This window comes from Trichomonas vaginalis, chromosome III, assembly GCF_026262505.1.
Source record: "Trichomonas vaginalis G3 chromosome III, whole genome shotgun sequence".
In the NCBI taxonomy this organism is placed as follows: Eukaryota; Parabasalia; order Trichomonadida; family Trichomonadidae; genus Trichomonas; species Trichomonas vaginalis.
In genome coordinates, this window is record NC_067205.1 from 5347003 (window position 1) to 5367149 (window position 20147).

At 33.8% G+C, this 20147-nt stretch overlaps 11 protein-coding genes across 11 annotated transcripts, besides 1 other annotated feature; 7 read left to right on the forward strand and 4 right to left on the reverse strand.

Moving 5' to 3' along the window:
* Positions 1–325: 325 nt before the first annotated feature.
* Positions 326–2671, reverse strand: TVAGG3_0646140 (adaptin, alpha/gamma/epsilon family; the record flags this gene model as incomplete). The annotated part of the gene is made up of 1 exon (XM_001302438.1): positions 371–2671. The coding sequence occupies one exon, from the start codon at positions 2669–2671 to the stop codon at positions 371–373; it is 2301 nt and encodes a 766-aa protein (XP_001302439.1).
* Positions 2672–6467: 3796 nt separating this feature from the next.
* TVAGG3_0646150 (uncharacterized protein) lies at positions 6468–6830 on the forward strand (the record flags this gene model as incomplete). The annotated part of the gene is made up of 1 exon (XM_051241448.1): positions 6468–6830. The coding sequence occupies one exon, from the start codon at positions 6468–6470 to the stop codon at positions 6828–6830; it is 363 nt and encodes a 120-aa protein (XP_051088035.1).
* A 614-nt stretch (positions 6831–7444) lies between these two features.
* TVAGG3_0646160 (uncharacterized protein) lies at positions 7445–7944 on the reverse strand (the record flags this gene model as incomplete). The annotated part of the gene is made up of 1 exon (XM_051241449.1): positions 7445–7944. A coding segment is annotated over one exon (500 nt), but the record flags the coding sequence as incomplete, so codon positions are not given.
* Positions 7945–8394: 450 nt separating this feature from the next.
* Positions 8395–20147: part of a mobile genetic element that runs on past the window's edge.
* TVAGG3_0646180 (uncharacterized protein) lies at positions 9289–9441 on the reverse strand (the record flags this gene model as incomplete). The annotated part of the gene is made up of 1 exon (XM_051241450.1): positions 9289–9441. The coding sequence occupies one exon, from the start codon at positions 9439–9441 to the stop codon at positions 9289–9291; it is 153 nt and encodes a 50-aa protein (XP_051088037.1).
* Positions 10681–10833, forward strand: TVAGG3_0646190 (uncharacterized protein; the record flags this gene model as incomplete). The annotated part of the gene is made up of 1 exon (XM_051241451.1): positions 10681–10833. One exon carries the CDS (start codon positions 10681–10683, stop codon positions 10831–10833), a length of 153 nt encoding a protein of 50 aa, XP_051088038.1.
* TVAGG3_0646200 (uncharacterized protein) lies at positions 13170–13311 on the forward strand (the record flags this gene model as incomplete). Its single annotated transcript, XM_051241452.1, has 1 exon — positions 13170–13311. A coding segment is annotated over one exon (142 nt), but the record flags the coding sequence as incomplete, so codon positions are not given.
* On the forward strand, positions 14519–15400 carry TVAGG3_0646210 (organellar and viral DNA polymerase type B; the record flags this gene model as incomplete). Its single annotated transcript, XM_001298560.2, has 1 exon — positions 14519–15400. One exon carries the CDS (start codon positions 14519–14521, stop codon positions 15398–15400), a length of 882 nt encoding a protein of 293 aa, XP_001298561.2.
* Positions 16242–16574, forward strand: TVAGG3_0646220 (organellar and viral DNA polymerase type B; the record flags this gene model as incomplete). Its single annotated transcript, XM_051241453.1, has 1 exon — positions 16242–16574. A coding segment is annotated over one exon (333 nt), but the record flags the coding sequence as incomplete, so codon positions are not given.
* Positions 17318–18031, forward strand: TVAGG3_0646230 (KilA, N-terminal/APSES-type HTH, DNA-binding family; the record flags this gene model as incomplete). Its single annotated transcript, XM_051241454.1, has 1 exon — positions 17318–18031. A coding segment is annotated over one exon (714 nt), but the record flags the coding sequence as incomplete, so codon positions are not given.
* Positions 18314–18609, forward strand: TVAGG3_0646240 (uncharacterized protein; the record flags this gene model as incomplete). The annotated part of the gene is made up of 1 exon (XM_051241455.1): positions 18314–18609. A coding segment is annotated over one exon (296 nt), but the record flags the coding sequence as incomplete, so codon positions are not given.
* TVAGG3_0646250 (protein of unknown function, DUF4106 family) lies at positions 18629–19288 on the reverse strand (the record flags this gene model as incomplete). The annotated part of the gene is made up of 1 exon (XM_051241456.1): positions 18629–19288. A coding segment is annotated over one exon (660 nt), but the record flags the coding sequence as incomplete, so codon positions are not given.

Genomic DNA, 20147 nt, shown 5'->3' on the forward strand with positions numbered 1-20147 from the left:
TTCTTAATTTTACAGAATCATTTTTGCTCATCAAGGATGTGTATATTGATGTATTGGAATAACATTTGTTGAATGTGATGTTTTTTATTGTCAATTTGGGCAGAAACTAATAAAAACAGTGATTGATATCAGTAATCTTTATGGATGATATCATAGAGTCATAGGAGAGGAAAAATTATAGTAACTTCAAAACTCTTTTTTATTTAGTTATTTAGTAATGCTATCATATAAGTCATCACAATTTTGTTTCTTTCTCTATAAAATTATATCATAAATCTCTATCTCAATGAGTTGAAAACAAAGAAAAAAAAAATATTAATTTATAGAGTTTTTATGACAAATTTATGGTATAAAAGTACAACAATTTTAATCAGTTAAGCTTTTGGATTGACCCAACTTCACGAATTGGCTGAGAGCCCATCATATATGAAACTGCGATGTTCAATCCAAAGGGAGCTCCGTTAGACATGAGATACAAAAGCTGTGTCAGTGGTTTTCTCTCCTTCATCGGCCTCAAAACCTTCTCCGACGGCTCCTTCGGCAGGATCTTCCAACCAACAGGGACTCTGAACTCCATTACGAAGTTCACAAGCATCTTCTCAGTGGTGGGAATGACAGTGAGCATCAGAGCGACCTGGTTCTGGTTGTTTTGGTTGATCTGGCTCTGACCAAATATAACAAAATCAACTGTTTTCATGACAACAAAGGAGTTTGGAGGCGGAGGAAGTGGAGAGGACTGTTGGACAGGTGCTGGAGCTGGAGCTGGTTGAGAAACTGGAGTAGATAACAATTCTTTCAAAGGATCTGGCATATTTTGAGCTGCTGGTTGGGCAGGAGCTGGTGTAGATAAATCTAAGAGGTTGTTGAGAAGAAGGTCTGGACTTGTTTCTTGTTTTTCTGGTTTTTTGACCTCATGAGCAGCATTTTCTTGAATTTCGCCGGAAACTTCTGAAGTTGGCGCTAAAATAACTTCTGCAAACTCTGGCATATTAAGAAGATTTATCAATTCGCCAGCTCTCTGTTGAATTTCAACATTATTATTATTCAATGCGTTCTGCATCACAGGGATGATCTTTTCGTACTGTCTAAACCTCACACATAATTTTGCTAATGCCGTGAGTATCATCATTTTAGACTGATCCTTAGTCTGTGGCATGTTTAATAATTCAATCATTGTTTCCATGGTCGAATCATCGAATTCAGTGGCCATTTCGCCAAGTATATATGCGGCGAGCTGGCATGCGGCCTGATTATCGACTTTCATCAAGAAGGGAGGCAAAGATTGCAAAACTTCCTCTTTAATTTCGGGATGTTTGAACACGTAGTCAACGAATGAGGTGATCAGCTCCGAACCGAAATAATCTCCGTTCTCAAAAACGATATCAACGACAGATTTGAGAATAAAATGAGAATCTTTGGAATATCTGAGAACTGCGTAGTATAATCTGTTCACGAGCTCTGCCCTAAAATCAGAGTTCGCCAATCTGATGTACTGGAGCATCTCCGGAACAATTGTTTCCACATTAGATTCATCAATCAAAGCCAAAATGACGGAAAGAGCAACTCTACGGAGCTGTGAGTCGGCGTTATCAATACATCTAACAATATGCTTCTTGTAGCGTTGTAATGCAACGGAATCGCTCGATTCGTGGTTAATAATCATATTATCGCGGTACAAAACGCGATTGAAGAGCGAAAGAGCTCCATAAAGGATATTCGGATCTTTGTATGATAACATTCTACCAGCTTGGTTGTATCCGAGGCCTCTAAGTGATGAATTTTCTGTAACATTTACAATTGCTTCGACAGATTGGTATAAAATGGCTCTTTGAGCGTTCCTTCTTGCATCTGTTGATGTGACAATCTCTTGTAGGAGGTCGAGGAATACTTGCGAATCGCAATTAAGTAAACTTAAGACTTTGACGATTTTGCACTGTAAAAATGGGTCAAAAGTGACACCAAAAGCGTATTGTTGTGGTGGTTTCGATGTTACAAGTATTTTAAGCATCATTGTATAAGGGTTGATGAAGATTTTCCAAAGATCAGCCATTTTCGGATTAATTTCAAGAGCTTTGAGGATGCAATTTGTTCCTGTCATAATTGTACCGTTATCGTTGCTATTAAGAAGTGTCTGGAAGCTGTTCTTGAATGATGGAATTAATTCTGGGAGAAATTCCATTGTTTTGTACAAAGCCATGGCTGCTTTCTTGAGAACTTTTTTATTCGTCAATTCCTTGATGACTTTCTGGATCGTATTAGCTGTCTCTGTGCATATTTCTTTCGTTCCGTAATTTGCAATGAACGATAAAGCTAAGCATTGTATTAATATATTAGGAGATTGGATATCACCGAGTAATGTTTGTGTAACCAATACTGATACTTCTGAGCTTTCATCGAGTAATTGACCAGTTGCAAGATATCCGACTCTTTTCTTGACAAAAGACTTGTTCGCCATAAGCTGAACCGAATACATTTGTGCCCAACTGACATTTTCGCCAATTGTATCAAGAAATACGATCTCTGTAAGTAAAAAATGATTATTCACTGCTCCTTCTTTCTTTAATTCAGCCCTAATGAAAGCCATCTCTGTGTTTATGATAAACTTCATCTTTTCGATTGTTTCTGCTAATCTAACACTTGAGATAAATTCATTTAAATGATTCATTGACATTTTGTTATAAAAAAATTTTTTTTCATTCATCTATCGGCGCGTGGAGCGCGCCGATAGATGATATATATAAGGTAGTCACAAAATCTAAGTAGAAGGGCTTTGAAATATTGAGGGGATTTGAAATTTTGGCTCTCAAAATTTACCCTTCCTCACTACTCGAATTCCGAGCCTCTCAATGAGTTTCCTCTCAATTTTGAATGGTTTATATTGGCTTTTGAATACCTTTATTGAGAACAAAAAAATAAATATATTAAGATTCGTATAATATTGGCATTTTTCATAAAATGAAGGCCTAAAAAACAGGGCCATTCAAAAAATGAATTGTTTTGGGGAGTAGTGGATCTAGCATCTGTGTAACAAATAATAAAGATTGGCCGTAAAAATTAGGCCTAATCTCTTTTTGGTAAAATTTTGGAAATTGATATCTCTTTATATTCGTCTGTCGTGAGGTACAGATAACAAGATGATGGAATAAATGTTTTTGACATATTCACTTTTCACCCTATTGGCCGAAATTAAGTATATTGTTGCTAATTTTTCGTTTTTTACCTTGTTTTTAGGGGCACTACTACTTATTCATCTTTGTATCATTTTTGTTGAGCTCGTATTGAAAAACAATCAATGAAATCCATGTTTTCATTTGAAATCTGATAAAGTTAAACGTGCATATAAGTTTCTCGCTGATATCACTCAATTGCAAATTCATATATATGCAATTCAAAAAAATGAGAAAAATTTCGCATTGTCCAAATTGAAGGATATAATTTTGTTTCTTTAGCCAATAAATCAATGTATTATATTGCATTCATTATCCAATGAGTAGTTACACATAATATTAGCATATAACACTCTTGCTGTTTACAGATACAAATTTTGATTTGATTATTTTGTTTAAAGCTATTCTATTTATAGTGATTCTTATATAACATGTTGTATAAAATATCTATATTACTATTATTGTATTTCATGAATCTTTTTTAATTAATAAAATTTTATTGGAAAAATTTCAACTTTTCATTAATCTAAATTGACATCTGTGATGCTTCCTATTCTGTTACAACTATTAAAGCTTAGATTTAAATTCGAATTCAAAATTTCAAAATTTTTTAAATTGATCAATAAAATGATTTTAATAATATATATTTGTTTGTGCTTTTAAATTTCTTAAGCTTTCAAAATTTAAGAGAATTGATAACTTAATACAATATGATCTTAATGATATACTAATTAATAATTCGCAAAATGTAAAAAAGTCTTCTCAAAACTAAATTCAATGCCTTTATATAGAAGATCAATCGACATTTTTTCACAAGTAGTGTAACAATCAAAAACCATTTTTAAATATCTATTTTTTAAGACTTAGTTTTGATAGCTTTCACTCAAAAATTTTCATCATATTTAAAATAATATCATATTATTAATCTGAGCCATTTGATTGGCGCAAAGCGCCAATCAAATAGCGAAGAAAAAAACTTTTCAAATTATTTAATAATTTTTTATTATCAAAAGTCAAAATCAATCTGATATCATTATGTTACATCTGATTGTAAATCGTAATTCGTTGAAATAAGTTTGCCGAACAAACAAACAAAGTTGTTCTCAAAATATAATTAGCGGCGTGAAGCGCCGCTTCCCAAACGATAGGCAAAGAGTTTTTGAAAAATTGAGAGAAATATTGTTTTTTCATTTCACATTTTCATCTTTTCTTAACCAGACTTTCTGCACAAACTTCTAATGTATCACATTGATCTAATGCATCATTGGTGTTCCATCATACCTTAAATGATTCACAATATGCCCATTTGGTTACAGATGAATTTTGAAAATTCTAAAATTCTAGATTTTCGTCTATAACAAGTTCTTTGTCATCACATGCCTAATTAATCTTTAACTTTAGAGCTCCTCAATATCCTTACAAATTACATAATTTCTGAAATATTTTCTCAACAAATATCTATGATCGCATAGATATCAGATTACAATAAGACTATTAATGTTTCAAATACATTACAACCGTTTACTATAGCTAAGACATTTTCTTCATTTATGAACATGACTTCAGCTCTAATTTTGCCAAGTAACAAACTGATGTAATATCTCATCGAAGTGTATTCATTTCACAACAAATTCTTAATAAATGCTTTGCTTTCAATATTTCTTTCGAAAAATCTCTAAAATCTCAAAGTATTCCCTAAACCACTTCGATGGATATAAAAATCTCTCGTATGTTTTACATAATAATCTTTGAAATATAATATTAATCGCACAAATTCAAATTTAATTGTATAAACTCATTTCCTATAATCATAATATATTTATTTTGCTGAAGTTGGCTGGGCTTGCCCGAAGGGCAAGCCTAGCCAACTGAAGCCCGAAATTATATTATATCAAATTTGATTTTTTTTACCTAAAGAATTGTTGCAAGTATATACATCCACGCTACAGATCATTAAACTTTATTTATTTCATTCTGACAAAGAGCTTCATGACATGCTTTTTTTTTTGATAGAGAGTTTTATATTTTTTGAAATTTACTTCATGAAATATAATAAAAACGTAATTTTCTATATATTTTAAAAAAAAAAAGGTAGTGGGGCCTCCAGGCACTTCGTGCCCTCTAGCCCTGAAGATGTTTAGTATAACTTTGTCCGGACAAGTAAGGGTCTATCGTCGCTACAGGAAAAGTTACAGGCGTTCCAAGGAAGTATACTTTGAGAAGCCTTCTTCTGGGTCGAAAACATTATATAATGTGTCGCTTTTCACAAATTATATATGTTTTCATGTTTTGTCACTTTTCTGTCACTTTTCAGGTAAAAACATTTTTATTATTATATATAAATGAATTTTACAAAACCACCGTTACCGTTCTTTGGAAATAAGAGTAGATGTAAAGATATTATATTGAGAGAACTTAAGAAACTACCGAATGGTCTAACATTTGTAGATTTGTTCGGTGGAAGTTTCTATATATCCCATTTGTGCCATACAATATTCCCAGACTCAAAGATTATATGCAATGACTTCGACAACTATATGGACCGTCTCAAACATATACCAGACACAAACAATATATTGAAAGAGTTAAAAGAAAAGATACCTATAGGTAAGATGGAACGTATACCATTAGATAAGAAAAATATTGTGAGAGAGGTTTTGAAAAAAGCAGAATATATAGACTGGGATAGTATATCTGCTAGACTATTATATAGTGGTTCTATAAGAGTTCATGACATTGAAACACTTATGTCAAAAGTTTTATATCTTAACTATACAAATGTTTTCAAAGAGGACATAGAAAAATATATTGAGGGTATAGAGTTTGTGAGATGTCATTGGACAGAGTTGTATGAAAAATATAAAGACAAGGAAAATGTTTTCTTTATAGTGGACCCACCGTTCTATAACACATGGGATTTTCAATACCAAGTAGACTGGACTTTGAGAGACTCTTTAGAAACTTTAGACGTTTTACATAACCATCCATGCTTTTACTTTACATCCGATAAAAGTGGTTTGGAAACCGTTATGAGATGGTTAGAGGACATACATGACTATGAGTTTAGATATGACAAGATAGAATATGAGAGAGGTCCTATAAACCGGAGAAAGTGTCATAACAAAGAAATTTTATTAGTAAGTAAATGTGGTTTGAAATAGGACTACTTGTTTTAGGTTTTTTCCATTGTGTCATTTATTTCTTTGACGTGGCAGAAAAGTACAGAGAATATGAAGATGAACCAATGCCTGCAAATGTTCAGTATATGTACTCGTAAGAGATATTTTTATCTAATATTAAATGGACGCACAGAACTTAGCGAATGCACAGCAACCTGGACAACCAAACCCAGAGAATATTCCAAATGAAGTTAGAATACAAACTGCAATGGCAAACTATGGTCAAGTGCCAACAGATGTACAAATGCAAACTGCCATGTCAAATGACGCTGCGTTAGGTTTGCCACCATGGTATGCAAATATGAGATGGAAAGAGTTTTATACAAACCCTGAAGTGGGATATAAACAACTTTATGCAGATGACGCGAACACAGGAGTTGACCCAGAATATGTTTTCTACCAGAGGAGAAACAGAATGTATGAGCTCCAGTTAAAGAATGCTATGGAACTCAACAGGAAACGTAAGAGACTAGGCGGACATTAGATTTTTACATATAGTAAAATGGGTTTCTTCAGTAAGATAGGAAACTTCTTTCGAAATGTTGGAAGAGGTATATGGAATGGAATAAAAAACCGTAGGAAGAGGAATTTGGAACGGTGTCAAAAATATTGGTAAAAGGGTAGGTCAGTTTGTTGGTATTATACCTAAAGACCCTGAACCAGAAGAACAAGCTCCTGTTATACAACAGCCTGAACCTGCACCACAGTCTAGTTGGCAACCAAATCCAACACCTCAACCGTATTAAAAATTATATTTTTACCGTTCGATAGTAGTTGTATATGAAACTAAGTTCTAAGTAAAACGCATGGTATAATGGAATTATTCTTTTTCTTCCATCTGTAGTAAACCATACTTGAAAGTCTGAAATACTTCCACTTGGTGGTTCGTATAACTTTGTAGGTTTTTCGTAAAAGTCATTTGCTAAGCATAAGAAAGAGTTTTGGGCGCCAGAAAATGAAGCATGAACAATAATAGCATCTGGGTCGAAAATATTTTCATATGTTCCATTAGGGTTTTCGACTTCATAAAAGTCTGGGTGTACTGGATATGCTGCAGGCTGATTTAACATCCTCATAAATCTATACCATGCCAAGTTGTTATATTTTGTAGAAATATAAACGTTTTCTCCAAGGTCTTCTATTCTATTGATTTTAACAGTTGCATTTTTCCTGTCATAAATAATATCGAGATGGTACTCTCCTTCGTCAATGTTATACTGGTTTGCATATTCGAGATAGATATCGTTTATTTTTTCTTGAAAAGCTTGAAGAGTTGTTTCTAAGTTTACAAGCAAACTAACTTGTAAAAGTTTTCCCTGTTCAAATTTCTCATACATACGTTTTTCTTTGTTATAGTATCGAACTTCAAAACCGACCGTAAATGGGAAACCATGTATGGCTTCTGAAATGAACTTCATTCTACGAAAGCCAATAGCTTTTGTGACAGATGGGTCTCTTAGCCATCTTAATGGGTAGTCAAAACGATAGCCTTCATGCTTTACGGTCTCTGTCTCAAACTTTTGACCGACATTAGTAAAAAGTTCATCTAATGGTTTAGTTGTAGCAACTCTTGAATTTTCTTTTTCTATTGAAAGCATATTTTATCTAGAATAAAAATGTCGAAAGATATTGCTTCCATGAGAGAAATACAACACAACCGACAACTCATTATGCAAGCTCTAAATAAGAACACAACAAACTTTTCAAACTATTCTAAGATATCTGAGTCATTGAAAGAAGGAAACTTAAAACTGACATTAAACCCAATGACAGATGAGTTTCTATTTCAAGACAAGAAGAACAATACTGTCTGTATAAATCCAACAAAAGGAACTTTAAACGAGAAACCTATAAATGAACTTCTTTTGAAAGCAGATGTTGACAACAAAGCTGACAAAGAATATGTAGACGATGCAATAGCAAAAGAAGAAGAAAGAGCTAACAATGCTTATGCAACAAAAGAACATACTCATCCTGAACTAGCAGACAAAACATATGTTGACAATAAAATGTCAAGTGAAGTGACAAGAGCTGAAAACGAATATTCTAAAAAGACTCATACACATTCTATATCTGAAATAACAGACTTACAAGAAACCTTAAACAGTAAAAGTGCCGTTGGACATACACATACCATTGCAAATATTACAAACTTACAAGAAACCTTAAACAGGAAAAGTGCCGTTGGACATACACATTCTATATCTGAAATAACAGACTTAAACGTTAGCCTTGAAAAGAAAGCAGATAAGAACCATACACATACAAGTTTTACAACTGTTGCTATAGAAAGTATTGAAGGAACGGTTGACGTAACTGGTGGGGATGTATTATATTGTAAACCTCCTAACTTTCCACAAGGTTTAACATCGGATGACGACATAACGACGATGAGAAACATTAGATGTAAAGATGTTTATGTCATGAAGGATGAATATAATATTAAATTCACTGCTCAAGATTTATATGACAAGAAAGCAGACAAAAAGAGCTTCAAACATTAAAGACAGAAATACTTCAAACATTATATCCTATAGGCTCTATTTATACGTCAATGAACTCAACAAATCCAGAAACAGTTCTGGGTTTTGGAACTTGGACTCAAATAGTCGACAGGTTTTTGTATTGTGCAAACTCTTCAAAGGAAACAGGTGGAAGTAAAACGATTTCAGGTGAAAATTTACCTGCACATAGTCACTACATAGATTTAAGTACATCTCAAGCAGGTTGGCATAAGCATAAATTTTGGGATTGGTCGGCAATGACAAAAGGTAAAGGATATGATGTTAAAGACAACGTTCAGTTTGCTATAAATTGTTTCTGGGTAACACTCAGGGAGATGGAAACCATACACATCGCGTTTCAGGATATACGCAAACAACGGGACAAAGTAAAGAATACATGCCACCTTACATGACAGTTTACGCATGGTATAGAAATGCTTAGTCGTCATTTTCAACTTCTTTAGCATATTCGTCAGGAGTTGTCTTATATTTGTTAGGAACTGTCTTTGAAAGTATACCACCTTGAACTTTGACAAGTTTGAAACGAGGTCTGACAATAGTCGTTTTATCTTCTGCTTGCAGTCTGTACATTTTGCCATGTTTGCCTAAAACTTCATAATATTCTCTTGTATACTTTCTTCTATTTTTACGAACACGAATGTGAGTACCTGTCGGGTTCCCATTGTTGTCATAGTCAATAGTATTTTCATATGGGTCGCGTTTAGGTATTTCTATTTTACTTTGTCACCTTTCTGAAGTTTGAAGCCCGGCATTCTTTCTTGTTTGTCTCTTTTGACTAATTATTAAATATATAGTCTTTCTCTAAGTCAGGGTTTTTTCATTTCTTCGGGGGAGTGGTTTCCCAAACCTTTTTGTTTACGGCTATTGTAAATATTTAAAACTTGTCTCATCTTTGCCATGGAGAAGTGTCTATATTTGTCGTCATATGACATTTCATTTGCTTCACCACCTTGTGGTTGGTTTAAGTCTCTTAACATTTTTATACAACCGTCAATGACACCAAGAGCAGAATGGTTTTGGTCGACAATGAAATAGGTTTACATTTTTTGAACGCAGATAGTTTTTTACATCATCTGATTTGAAAGAACTTTCACAGTCAGATGTCAGTTTTGTTGGATGGTATTTGTCAACGAATATTGTCAAAGCAGTTTTCACATCTAAAATATTTTTGGACCATAATGGTATGGCTTCACAGTATCTTGTGTTTTGACCAACAAATATTAACCAGTATGGTGGTCCATCTGTTCTAACTCTCGGAATGTTTTCCAAGATATCCATAAACCAAGCATTTGGTGTTGAACTAAGATTTTTACCATGAGTGCTTTCTTTGTCGCTTTAGAAACATAGGGGTCCTTGTTTGGATTCGTCATTTTTTATCCTATAAGAAATGGGTTTATTTTGGCGCATTAGCAGGAGTTGCATCCAGATTTTTGCCCGCAGTGGGAACAATAGCCAGAGGTGTATTTGGAGTTGGAAGGAAGATTTTGAGTACATTAGGTATACTTAAAGAGAAAGCACAACCTATTATACAAACTGTACAGAAAGGTTGGGATGTAGCACGAGATGCAACAAATCTTATTCCAAATCCTGAAACAAGAGGAAAAGTTCAAGGATGGATGGACAATGTAGGAAGACAAGCAGGAAACTATTATAACAAAGCAAATGACTACTATAACCAAGCAGGACACTATATGGACCAAGGTGAAAGATTCTTTAACAGAGGATATAACCATGCACAACAATGGGTAAACAATAACCAACCTCAACCGCCTCAAACGTGGGGAATGTAAAGTTTTTTACTGAGATGAAATGAACAATACAGCATTGAGACAAATGGGTTCAAGATGGATTTGTCGGCTTCCAGCAGTTACACAACGTGTTTGTCAAGTTCTTCCTATACCTCAGGAAGTTTTAGACCGACTTAAAAAACAACAACAACCAGTTGAAAACAAACCAAACTAAAATTTTTTACTGAGATGAAATGACCGAAGAAGTTGAAACGGTAGATTTGACACCACAAACAAAAAGTTCAGAACCATTGTCAAAACCTGTCAAAGAACTTACAGATGAAGAGAAAATTCAATAATAGAAAGTGCCAGGTCTGGAAATACAACCCTAACTACAAAGTCACTTTTCATAAAAATGGAACGGCAAGTATCTCAAAAAAGAAACAGACTCTCACAAATAAAATATTGAAGTCTGAAGGAGCTTTCGAGACAACAGATGGAAAAGTTTACTTCACTGACCAACAGTTCATTATAGAACATCTCATTGACTTAGAGTCGAAATATTCTAAACTTTACAACAAACACAAAAAGTTGAAAGGAAAACAAAAACAAATGGCATATGATATTTATGAAGATGTTGACGACACAACTGTTCCTGCAAGTGAAGTAAAGTCAGAGAACCGAAAAGTGACGAAAAACCGATAGAAGAAGAAAACAAAAACTGAAGATAAACCAAAACCAAAGTTTAGTTGGAAACTAAACCAGTCAACCTTCATTAGCTGGTATGGGTTGGCGTCAAAGACTTATGGCAGCAGGCGGTTATGTTAAGTAAAGAAAAAAATATTTTTTTTCTTTTTAAAATGCCCCCATATAGAATGGATAGAAATCTGCTAGAATAAAAGCAGAGTCTGCTAGAATAAAGCAGAGTTGGAAACTTGTTGTTAGATGAGAAATATGAAATGGCATACAATTTTAAAACAATATATTTTTACATATATTAAATGCTTCAGGCTGAAAAAAAAGAACAAAAGTAGCAGATAAAACCGTTAGACTATATCTTTACAAATGCTGGTAGGACTATTTCAATGAAAATTTCATCCCGAGTATACAGGTTTGACTATCCAATTCGTTGGCTTCAAAGTCCTTCAGATGCAAAGCAATAGGATTTAGAAGAGTTTTGTTTTCAAATAGAACTAACGCATTTATGTTCGCAGTATATTTTCATGGGCAGTATAAAGGTTCTGATGGTCTAATAGACAAATTTGACGAAATGAGAATCTTTACAGTTCGTTCAGACGAAAGTCTTGAGAAAACTCTAAATGACTTTCAAACTCAAATGAACAAATATTATTGGAATTTCAGAAAAATACGACTCTTTACTAAATGGAACATACTATCTGAAACTAGAATATGACAAGATGAACTCCACCGTTTCATTTCAAAAGATTGAAATTAACCCTCCAAGAGATACAGAGTTTTTATTTTGGAAAGTAGACAACGTTCTTGGCACAATTTCTTCGTTACTAAACCAGAACGAACCATTACCACCAGATGGTCCATTTCAATTTATACTTCCACCAGCAGATTTGACAGTTTATAGAAACGTGTTTTGACCCTCAAAATGTTATGTGTCATGCAAGTTTCAGTTCAAGCAACAATAGTTTTCTATGTATGGTAAGGACTTTATGACTTTGCTTCTAAATTCTACGAACCACCTAGTAACAGTTTCTCTGACTTTCAAGTTTGGTTCACAACAAATGGTGTGCAACATATTATTCCATTGTACTATGACTTTTATCTCGAATTGTCTTTCATATATAACTACGGAAAAGTGCTGAAAAAGTATTGAAAAATAATGTTTATGTTAGCATGTTAGATCTAACATTTTTTCTAACATCGTAGAAAACTCATGAAAACAATTTATTTTTGACACTTTCACAAAAAACATAAAAAAGTGAAGTTAAACGTTAAGGTTTACTGAACTGGTTGGATGTCGCCTTCACAGGTTATGTAGAATGGTTGACCCGAGAAGTGGAACAGTGCTCTGAGAATTTGTATAATTCGTGGAATTGGACTCTCTCTGTTTGGAAGTAGTATCCAAGGACGCTTGGCAAAGAACTTTATAATGGCTTCCTTCTTTGCTTGCTTTATGTCGTCGAAAGGAGTGTTTTCTGGTATTTGAATTGGAATTTCAGTCGAAGTCTCGAGATTCAAGGCAGCCCTTCCAGAAATAGTGGTGAACTTGACCTTGGGGCTTCATGACCTTGCGCAAGTAGTCTTTTACGCAGTCGTTTATTTAAATTAGGTAAACTGCCTCGTCAAATCCTTCTGGCATTCCGAGTCCTTCCATCCGACAGAAAAAGTTTTTCCCGACAACTGGAAAAAATTTTCCGGACAAAGGGAAAAATTTTTCCTTCCGACAGGAAGAACTCTTCCAGTTGTCCGTCCGTAAACCATTCAAATTTTCGAAAATTGAGAACTTTTTGGTCGAACTTCAGAAAAAGTTTTTCCTTCCAACAGAAAAAGTTTTTCCTTCCGACAGAAAAAGTTTTTCCTTCCGACAGAAAAAGTTTTTCCTTCCGACAGAAAAAGTTTTTCCTTCCAACAGGAAAAGTTTTTCCTTCCAACAGGAAAAGTTCTTCCTTCCGACAGGACACAAACGAATGTCCCACGTCCCACCAACCCAGTCCATTCCCAAACCAGAGGAACCTAAAGAACCACAACAGTCTCCTCAGCAACCTCAGTTCCAGCAAGTACCTCCGAATTTCTACCAATTTCCACCTCAAGGTTACTACCCACCACAAGGCTTCCCGAACTACCCTCCTCTGCCTATGCCTTACTTCCCCAACCCTTGGATGTTCCAGCAATTCCAATCTCAATCCAAATCGAAGAGAGACCAAGAGTTCGATGAAGGTCTGAACCGCTTACGCAAAGATTATGCTACAGCTCCAATTGAGAGAAAGTTGTTCCCGGACCAAAAATATAATTTAGGGTAGATGGTTAGATCTAACCTCTTGAATTTGTCAAGACTTCTTCGTAAATGTTTTGTCAAGACTTCATCGTAAATGTTTTGTCAAGACTTCATCGTAATGAGTGTAAATGTTTTGTCAAGACTTCTTCGTAAATGTTTTGTCAAGACTTCTTCGTAAATGTTTTGTCATGACTTCATCGTACATGTTTTGTCAAGACTTCTTCATCGTAATGAGCGTAAATGTTTTGTCAAGACTTCTTCATCGTAATGAGTGTAAATGTTTTGTCAAGACTTCTTCGTAATGAGTGTAAAGGACCCAAAAATAAAGTTTATGTTAGAATGTTAGATCTAACATATTTTCTAACATGTTTTCTAACCTCATGAATTTTCCCGAAATAAAAAATAAAGTTAGTTTTATTTTGTATTTTTTGTATGTAAGATATGATTTCAGGGATTTTTTTGACGAAGTGTCAATGTTCACTTCGTCAAAAAATAACAGTTATCTAATGAAAAAGTGTCATTTTATTTTTTTATTTTGTATGTAAGATATGATTTCAGGGATTTTTTTGACGAAGTGTCAATGTTCACTTCGTCAAAAAATAACAGTTATCTAATGAAAAAGTGTCATGATTTCATCGTAAATGTTTTGTCAAGACTTCTTCGTAAATGTTTTGTCATGACTTCATCGTACATGTTTTGTCAAGACTTCTTCATCGTAATGAGCGTAAATGTTTTGTCAAGACTTCTTCGTAAATGATTTGTCAAGACTTCTTCGTAAATGTTTTTTCACCTGTTTTTTCTAACCTCTTGAATTTTCATGAATTTTCCCGAAATAAAAAATAAAGTTAGTTTTATTTTTTTTATTTTTTTTATTTTGTATAAAAAAATAAAAATGTCAACAATCGGCACAACAACACTTCAAACAACTACAGCACCAAACTCTTTAGTCATGAATCCAACATCTATGTTAGTAGAGATGAAAAGCTTCATTCCTTCTTCATATACTTTCGAAACAAAAATCCAGAAGATAAAGCAAGAACTTTTAACAAGTAATTTAGACTGTAGTGCGAAAGATGAAACAAATGAACAGTATCTTTATGAAATGGAGGACATTATTGACCATTTGCCTAAACTACCTGAAATCCAACAACAAAAACTCACTATTCCTGAATTCGATGAAATAGAAGTGAAACCAACTGACTCAGTAGAAATAAAGAAGTTCATTCGTAAGGTAAACTATGAGTTTCTAGGATTTCATTGCAACCATAAGGTTATGGACAAAGATTGCGACATGGTATATAAGAATGTTTCTGACATATATAAATCTGAAGAATTTAAGACCTACGACAACTTTGTTTCGTTAGTTGCTGAATGTGTATGGCAGATAAGAGATGAAGATAGAAGAGGTAAAGTATGGAACAAACAAATAAGACCCGCTATGTTTGAGATGAAGAGAGCAATTGACGCTTTAGTTGTTTTAGCTGGTAAGGTTTCAGAATATAACGCAAAAATGAACCCGCAATGTTCTAAATGTAAAGCAGCAATGAGGAGATATAACTACTCCGTCAAAGAGATAGAAAGAATGAGAAACGACTATGCTGACTTAAAGAAAGAAGCAGAGAAACCAGCAGAAGATAAAATGGACATGTTGACATTTCTGAACAAAAACTATCCAACAGCAGAAGATTTCCTTCTATCTGACGTCAAGAAGAAATATAAAGAAACTTTCGGCATTGTTAAAACATTCGATGTACTAAAAGAAGAAATAGAAGCTACAAAACTGTTTAAAGTCATGAACCATCGCAACATATACCATGTAAAACGCTTGTAAATAGTTATGTGAGAAAACGTGTTAGAAAACATGTTAGATCTAACATTCTAACATAAAATATATTTTTGGTCATTTACAATGAAGTCTTGACAAAAACTATCCAACAGCAGAAGATTTCCTTCTGTCTGACGTCAAGAAGAAGTATAAAGAAACTTTCGGCATTGTTAAAACATTTACGAAGAAGTTTTGACAAAACATTTACGTTCATGTTTGACAAAACATTTACGTTCATGTTTGACAAAACATTTACGAAGAAGTCTTGACAAAACATTTACGATGAAATCATGAAAATTCACGAGGGTAGAAAACGTGTTAGATCTAACCTTCTACCCTAAAATATATTTTTGCTGAAAAATGACCAAAAATCTGAGTAAAATGGCATATGCTTGCTACCCTCGGAGAACCGAGGGTAGAGATTCCGTACGAAAATCATGAAGAACAGCGAGTACGTAAGAAAACGTAGTCGCCAAAACTCTATGAAAACAGTGAGTTTCCTTAAGATAGAAAAAATAAAGTTAGTTTTATTTTTATTTATTTTTTTATTTTGTATGTAAGAACAGAAATGACAAACATTGAGTTTGAAACAGTTAAAAAGATAGACAATGACACCAAATTGGTTAGAATAGGTGATTTAAACGTAAGATACTCAAAGAAATACAACAAATATTCTTTGTCAGACATTATATCTCCATTTGGAAAGAAACCGAAGGACTGGGTTAGAAATGCTTCAACTCAGAAATTTTTGACAAGAAATCCTGAGCTTATGATATCGGTAGCATTTCATGGAACTGCAGCATATCTCATCGACAAAAGTCTTATACCAATAGTTTTGTTATGGTTAGACCCAGTTGTTGGATATAACTTCATAACATATGGTTCATTCGATACGGAACGTTGCAGTGAAGGCTTACTTTACATCGTTCAGAAACCGAAGGACTTCAATACAAAGAGATATAAGATAGGAAGAACATATAATATAACTCAAAGATATGACAGTACAGTCAATAGAGTCAAGGTTGTGTTTGTTAATGATATGAGAGCTGCAGAAACAGAACTACTTGAAAAGTTTGAGAAAATGTATGGTGCTCCCATAAAAGGTAAAGAAACGTTTGAAGTAGATGAGATAGATAAAGCTATAAAATTATTTGACGAAGTTGCTGAAAAATACATGTAAAGCGTTTATTTTTGGTCTTTTGTGAAAGTCAGAAAATAACGCTAATTTTATTTTTTTATTTTGTATGTAAGATATGATTTCAGGGATTTTTTTGACGAAGTGTCAATGTTCACTTCGTCAAAAAATAACAGTTATCTAATGAAAAAGTGTCATTTTATTTTTTTATTTTGTATGTAAGATATGATTTCAGGGATTTTTTTGACGAAGTGTCAATGTTCACTTCGTCAAAAAATAACAGTTATCTAATGAAAAAGTGTCATTTTATTTTTTTATTTTGTATGTAAGATATGATTTCAGGGATTTTTTTGACGAAGTGTCAATGTTCACTTCGTCAAAAAATAACAGTTATCTAATGAAAAAGTGTCATTTTATTTTTTTATTTTGTATGTAAGATATGATTTCAGGGATTTTTTTGACGAAGTGTCAATGTTCACTTCGTGTCATAATGTAAAAATAACGTTTACCATGTAAAACGCTTGTGAAAAAACAGGTGAAAAAACAGGTGAGATCGCACCTCTTCACCTAAATTATATTTTTGCTGAATTCCGTACGAAAACAGTGAAGAACAGCGAGTACGTAAGAAAACGTAGTCGCCAAAACTCTATGAAAACAGTGAAGCACAGCGAGACCGACTTTTTTCGGGGTCGCCTAAAACTCATGAAAATCATGAATTTCCTTAAGATAGAAAAAATAAAGTTAGTTTTATTTTTATTTATTTTTTTATTTTGTATGTAAAGACAGATATGTCAACATCAGAGAACACAACAACTGCTATCGTTCATGAAGCCATAAATGAAGAATATGAGTACATACAGTATAACAAACAGTTACGTCTCATTCGTTCGGTCAAAGACGATATGTACCAAATGCAAAGTATTTTGACAGCATGTTTTGCTCCAGACACCAAACATACAGACGACTGGTTCAAAAACCAAAGCACACAAGAACTTTTGAGTGAAATTTCTCTAGACCGACTTTTTTCGGTCTTGCATAAAACACATGAAAATCGTAAAAATTTGCCAAATGGTTTGAGAGGTTGGTATGTACATAGACTTCTTGTAAATGCTGTTGCAATGTGGGCTTCGCCTCGTTATGCATGGCATGTTTACAGACTTCTTGACGAAATTCATAGACAAGAACGTGAAGAGATGGAAAAGAAACTTCAAGCAAAAGATGAAGTCATTGAAGCAAAAGATGAAGTCATTGAAGCAAAAGACAAAAACATTCAGAAAAGAATACCACGTTCGGTACCAAAAGGAAAGGAAAAGAACTATAAGTATATGATTTATACTGAAGAGATGGAAAATGAAGAAGATAAAGATATGGTTATGTTGCATTTAGTCAGAAGAAACAACAAAAGCTTTTACGACCTTGCTAAGATTTACAAATCTGACAGAAATTGGTTCTATCGCGAAAACTTACCGATTTCAATGACCCCAAATGAAGATGTGAAACAAATAGTTCAAGATACGTTACCTCAAACACACTATGATATGAAAGGTTGTACAATACTTACCTTCAAAGAAGATTTGCCATTGTTAAAGGAAAAAATAACAGAGTATTTTGACAACTTCAAACAAGTAGAGTAGATGAACCATTTATTTTTCAAGCTTGACTTCAGATGGCTCAGGTAGCTCTATAAAGTAAATTGCCTTGTCAAATCCTTCTGGCATTCCGAGTCCTTCCTTCCGACAGGAAAAAATTTTCATTCCGACAGGAAGAACTCTTCCATCCGACAGGAAAAAATTTTCCTTCCGACAGAAAAAATTTTTCCTTCCGACAGGAAAAAATTTTCCAGTTGTCCGTCCGTAAACCATTCAAATTTTCGAAAATTGAGAACTTTTTGGTCGAACTTCAGAAAAAAATTTTCCATCCGACAGGAAAAATTTTTCCATCCGACAGGAAAAAATTTTCCTTCCAACAGGAAAAGTTCTTCCTTCCGACAGGACACAAACGAATGTCTCACGTCCCTCTTCCTGAATGCCTTCCAAAGCCAGAAGAACCGACAGCCCCAGCACCACAACAGACTTACTAAGACTAAACACTTACATTTTTCAAGCTTGACTTTTTACAATTTGAACTTTGTTTGCGTAGATATGAATTCTGAAAGAAGTATGAGGGTCTTGTATGACTTTGTACTTCTCCCATAGTTCATGTCTGTCAAACTTACCTGCCATGGACTCTTTCATAAGTTCCATGAAATCGTCTTCGGACAATCCGGGGAAAAGTATAATGTCAGTAAGTATTCTTTTAACATCCTTACTTAAACTCTTTGCTGTCTGTACACAAATGACAACTGAGATGTTAAAGTGTCTGAGCTTCTTAAGAATTCGACACATGTCTTGTTCTCTATTCTTTAACAAAGGATGAGAAGCAAAGTCATCTAAGATAAGAAGACATCTATGAGGGTATGTCTTCCAATCGTAAGATTGCAATTTCTTCGAAATGTATTCTATCTCTTTCTGTTTGTTTCTGAAGTGTTTCTTCTCTAATATTCTCTGCATTTCCTCATTTGGGTCTTTAAACTTAGAATTTATATACTCATTTATAGCATTATACTTCAAAACTCTTCTTTGGTACTTCTTTATCCAATCTAACAACTCAGTATCCTTTATACATACTAACTTAGACTTCTTTATAATATCTTTGAACGAATTGACGGTTTGGTCAAATTGACCAGAAGTACTACAAATGACAACTAACTCATAGAATGGGTTCTTCTCATCTAGTTCTTGTTGTTGTGCAGCCATTTTAAGATAAGTGAAAGTCTTACCCGACCCAGGTGGTGCAATTAGACCTGTTATACCATTCTGAGCAAATAAGAATTGTCATGTATAGGTTTTATCTGAGCATTTTCTAACTTCCTCTTGTTCTTGTTTAAAACATTCTCAAATTTCTTGTCAATGTCAGCAAACTTTTTTTCTAACATATTTTTAGAAAAATTAAAATTTTTATCTTTTAGAAAATGTCTAGCGATTTCGCTATCTATATTCGAGACAAGCTTTTCGACAGCAAAACATCTGTCGACCATAAAATCTTACATAGTGTAAACAAGAAAGGGGAATTTGTTCTAAGGTTCTGTTTCTGGGAATATGACAAGAACCATAAAACATTAAGCAGAGAAGTCTTAAAATTTGTCAATGACAGACTTGTTGACAGAGATGACGCCTCTTTGGAGAGATGAAGTCCAACAAAATTTCTTAGAATGCAAAGAAGACACATGCGCCGTTCTTGAAGATGAAATAGAAAACAGAATAGATGAGCTATTAAAGGACAAAGAACTTTTACATAAATATAGTTGCGCCAAATTTGACATAACACCCAGAAAAGAAGAAGAAAGAAAAGAAAGAAAAGAAAGTAGAAGAAGAGAAGAAAGAACCTGAACCAGTTCCAGAGAAAAAGAAATTTGACATGTAAAAATAAATTTTTATTTTTAGAACATTTCTGGGTCAATGTCAATGTTCTCTTCCTCTTTAGGAGTAAACACTGGCTTAGACTCTAAAATCTTTTTACCCAATTTACCTTGAACTTCTACAACTTTAGACTCATAATATTCATAGTCGTCTGCTTTCT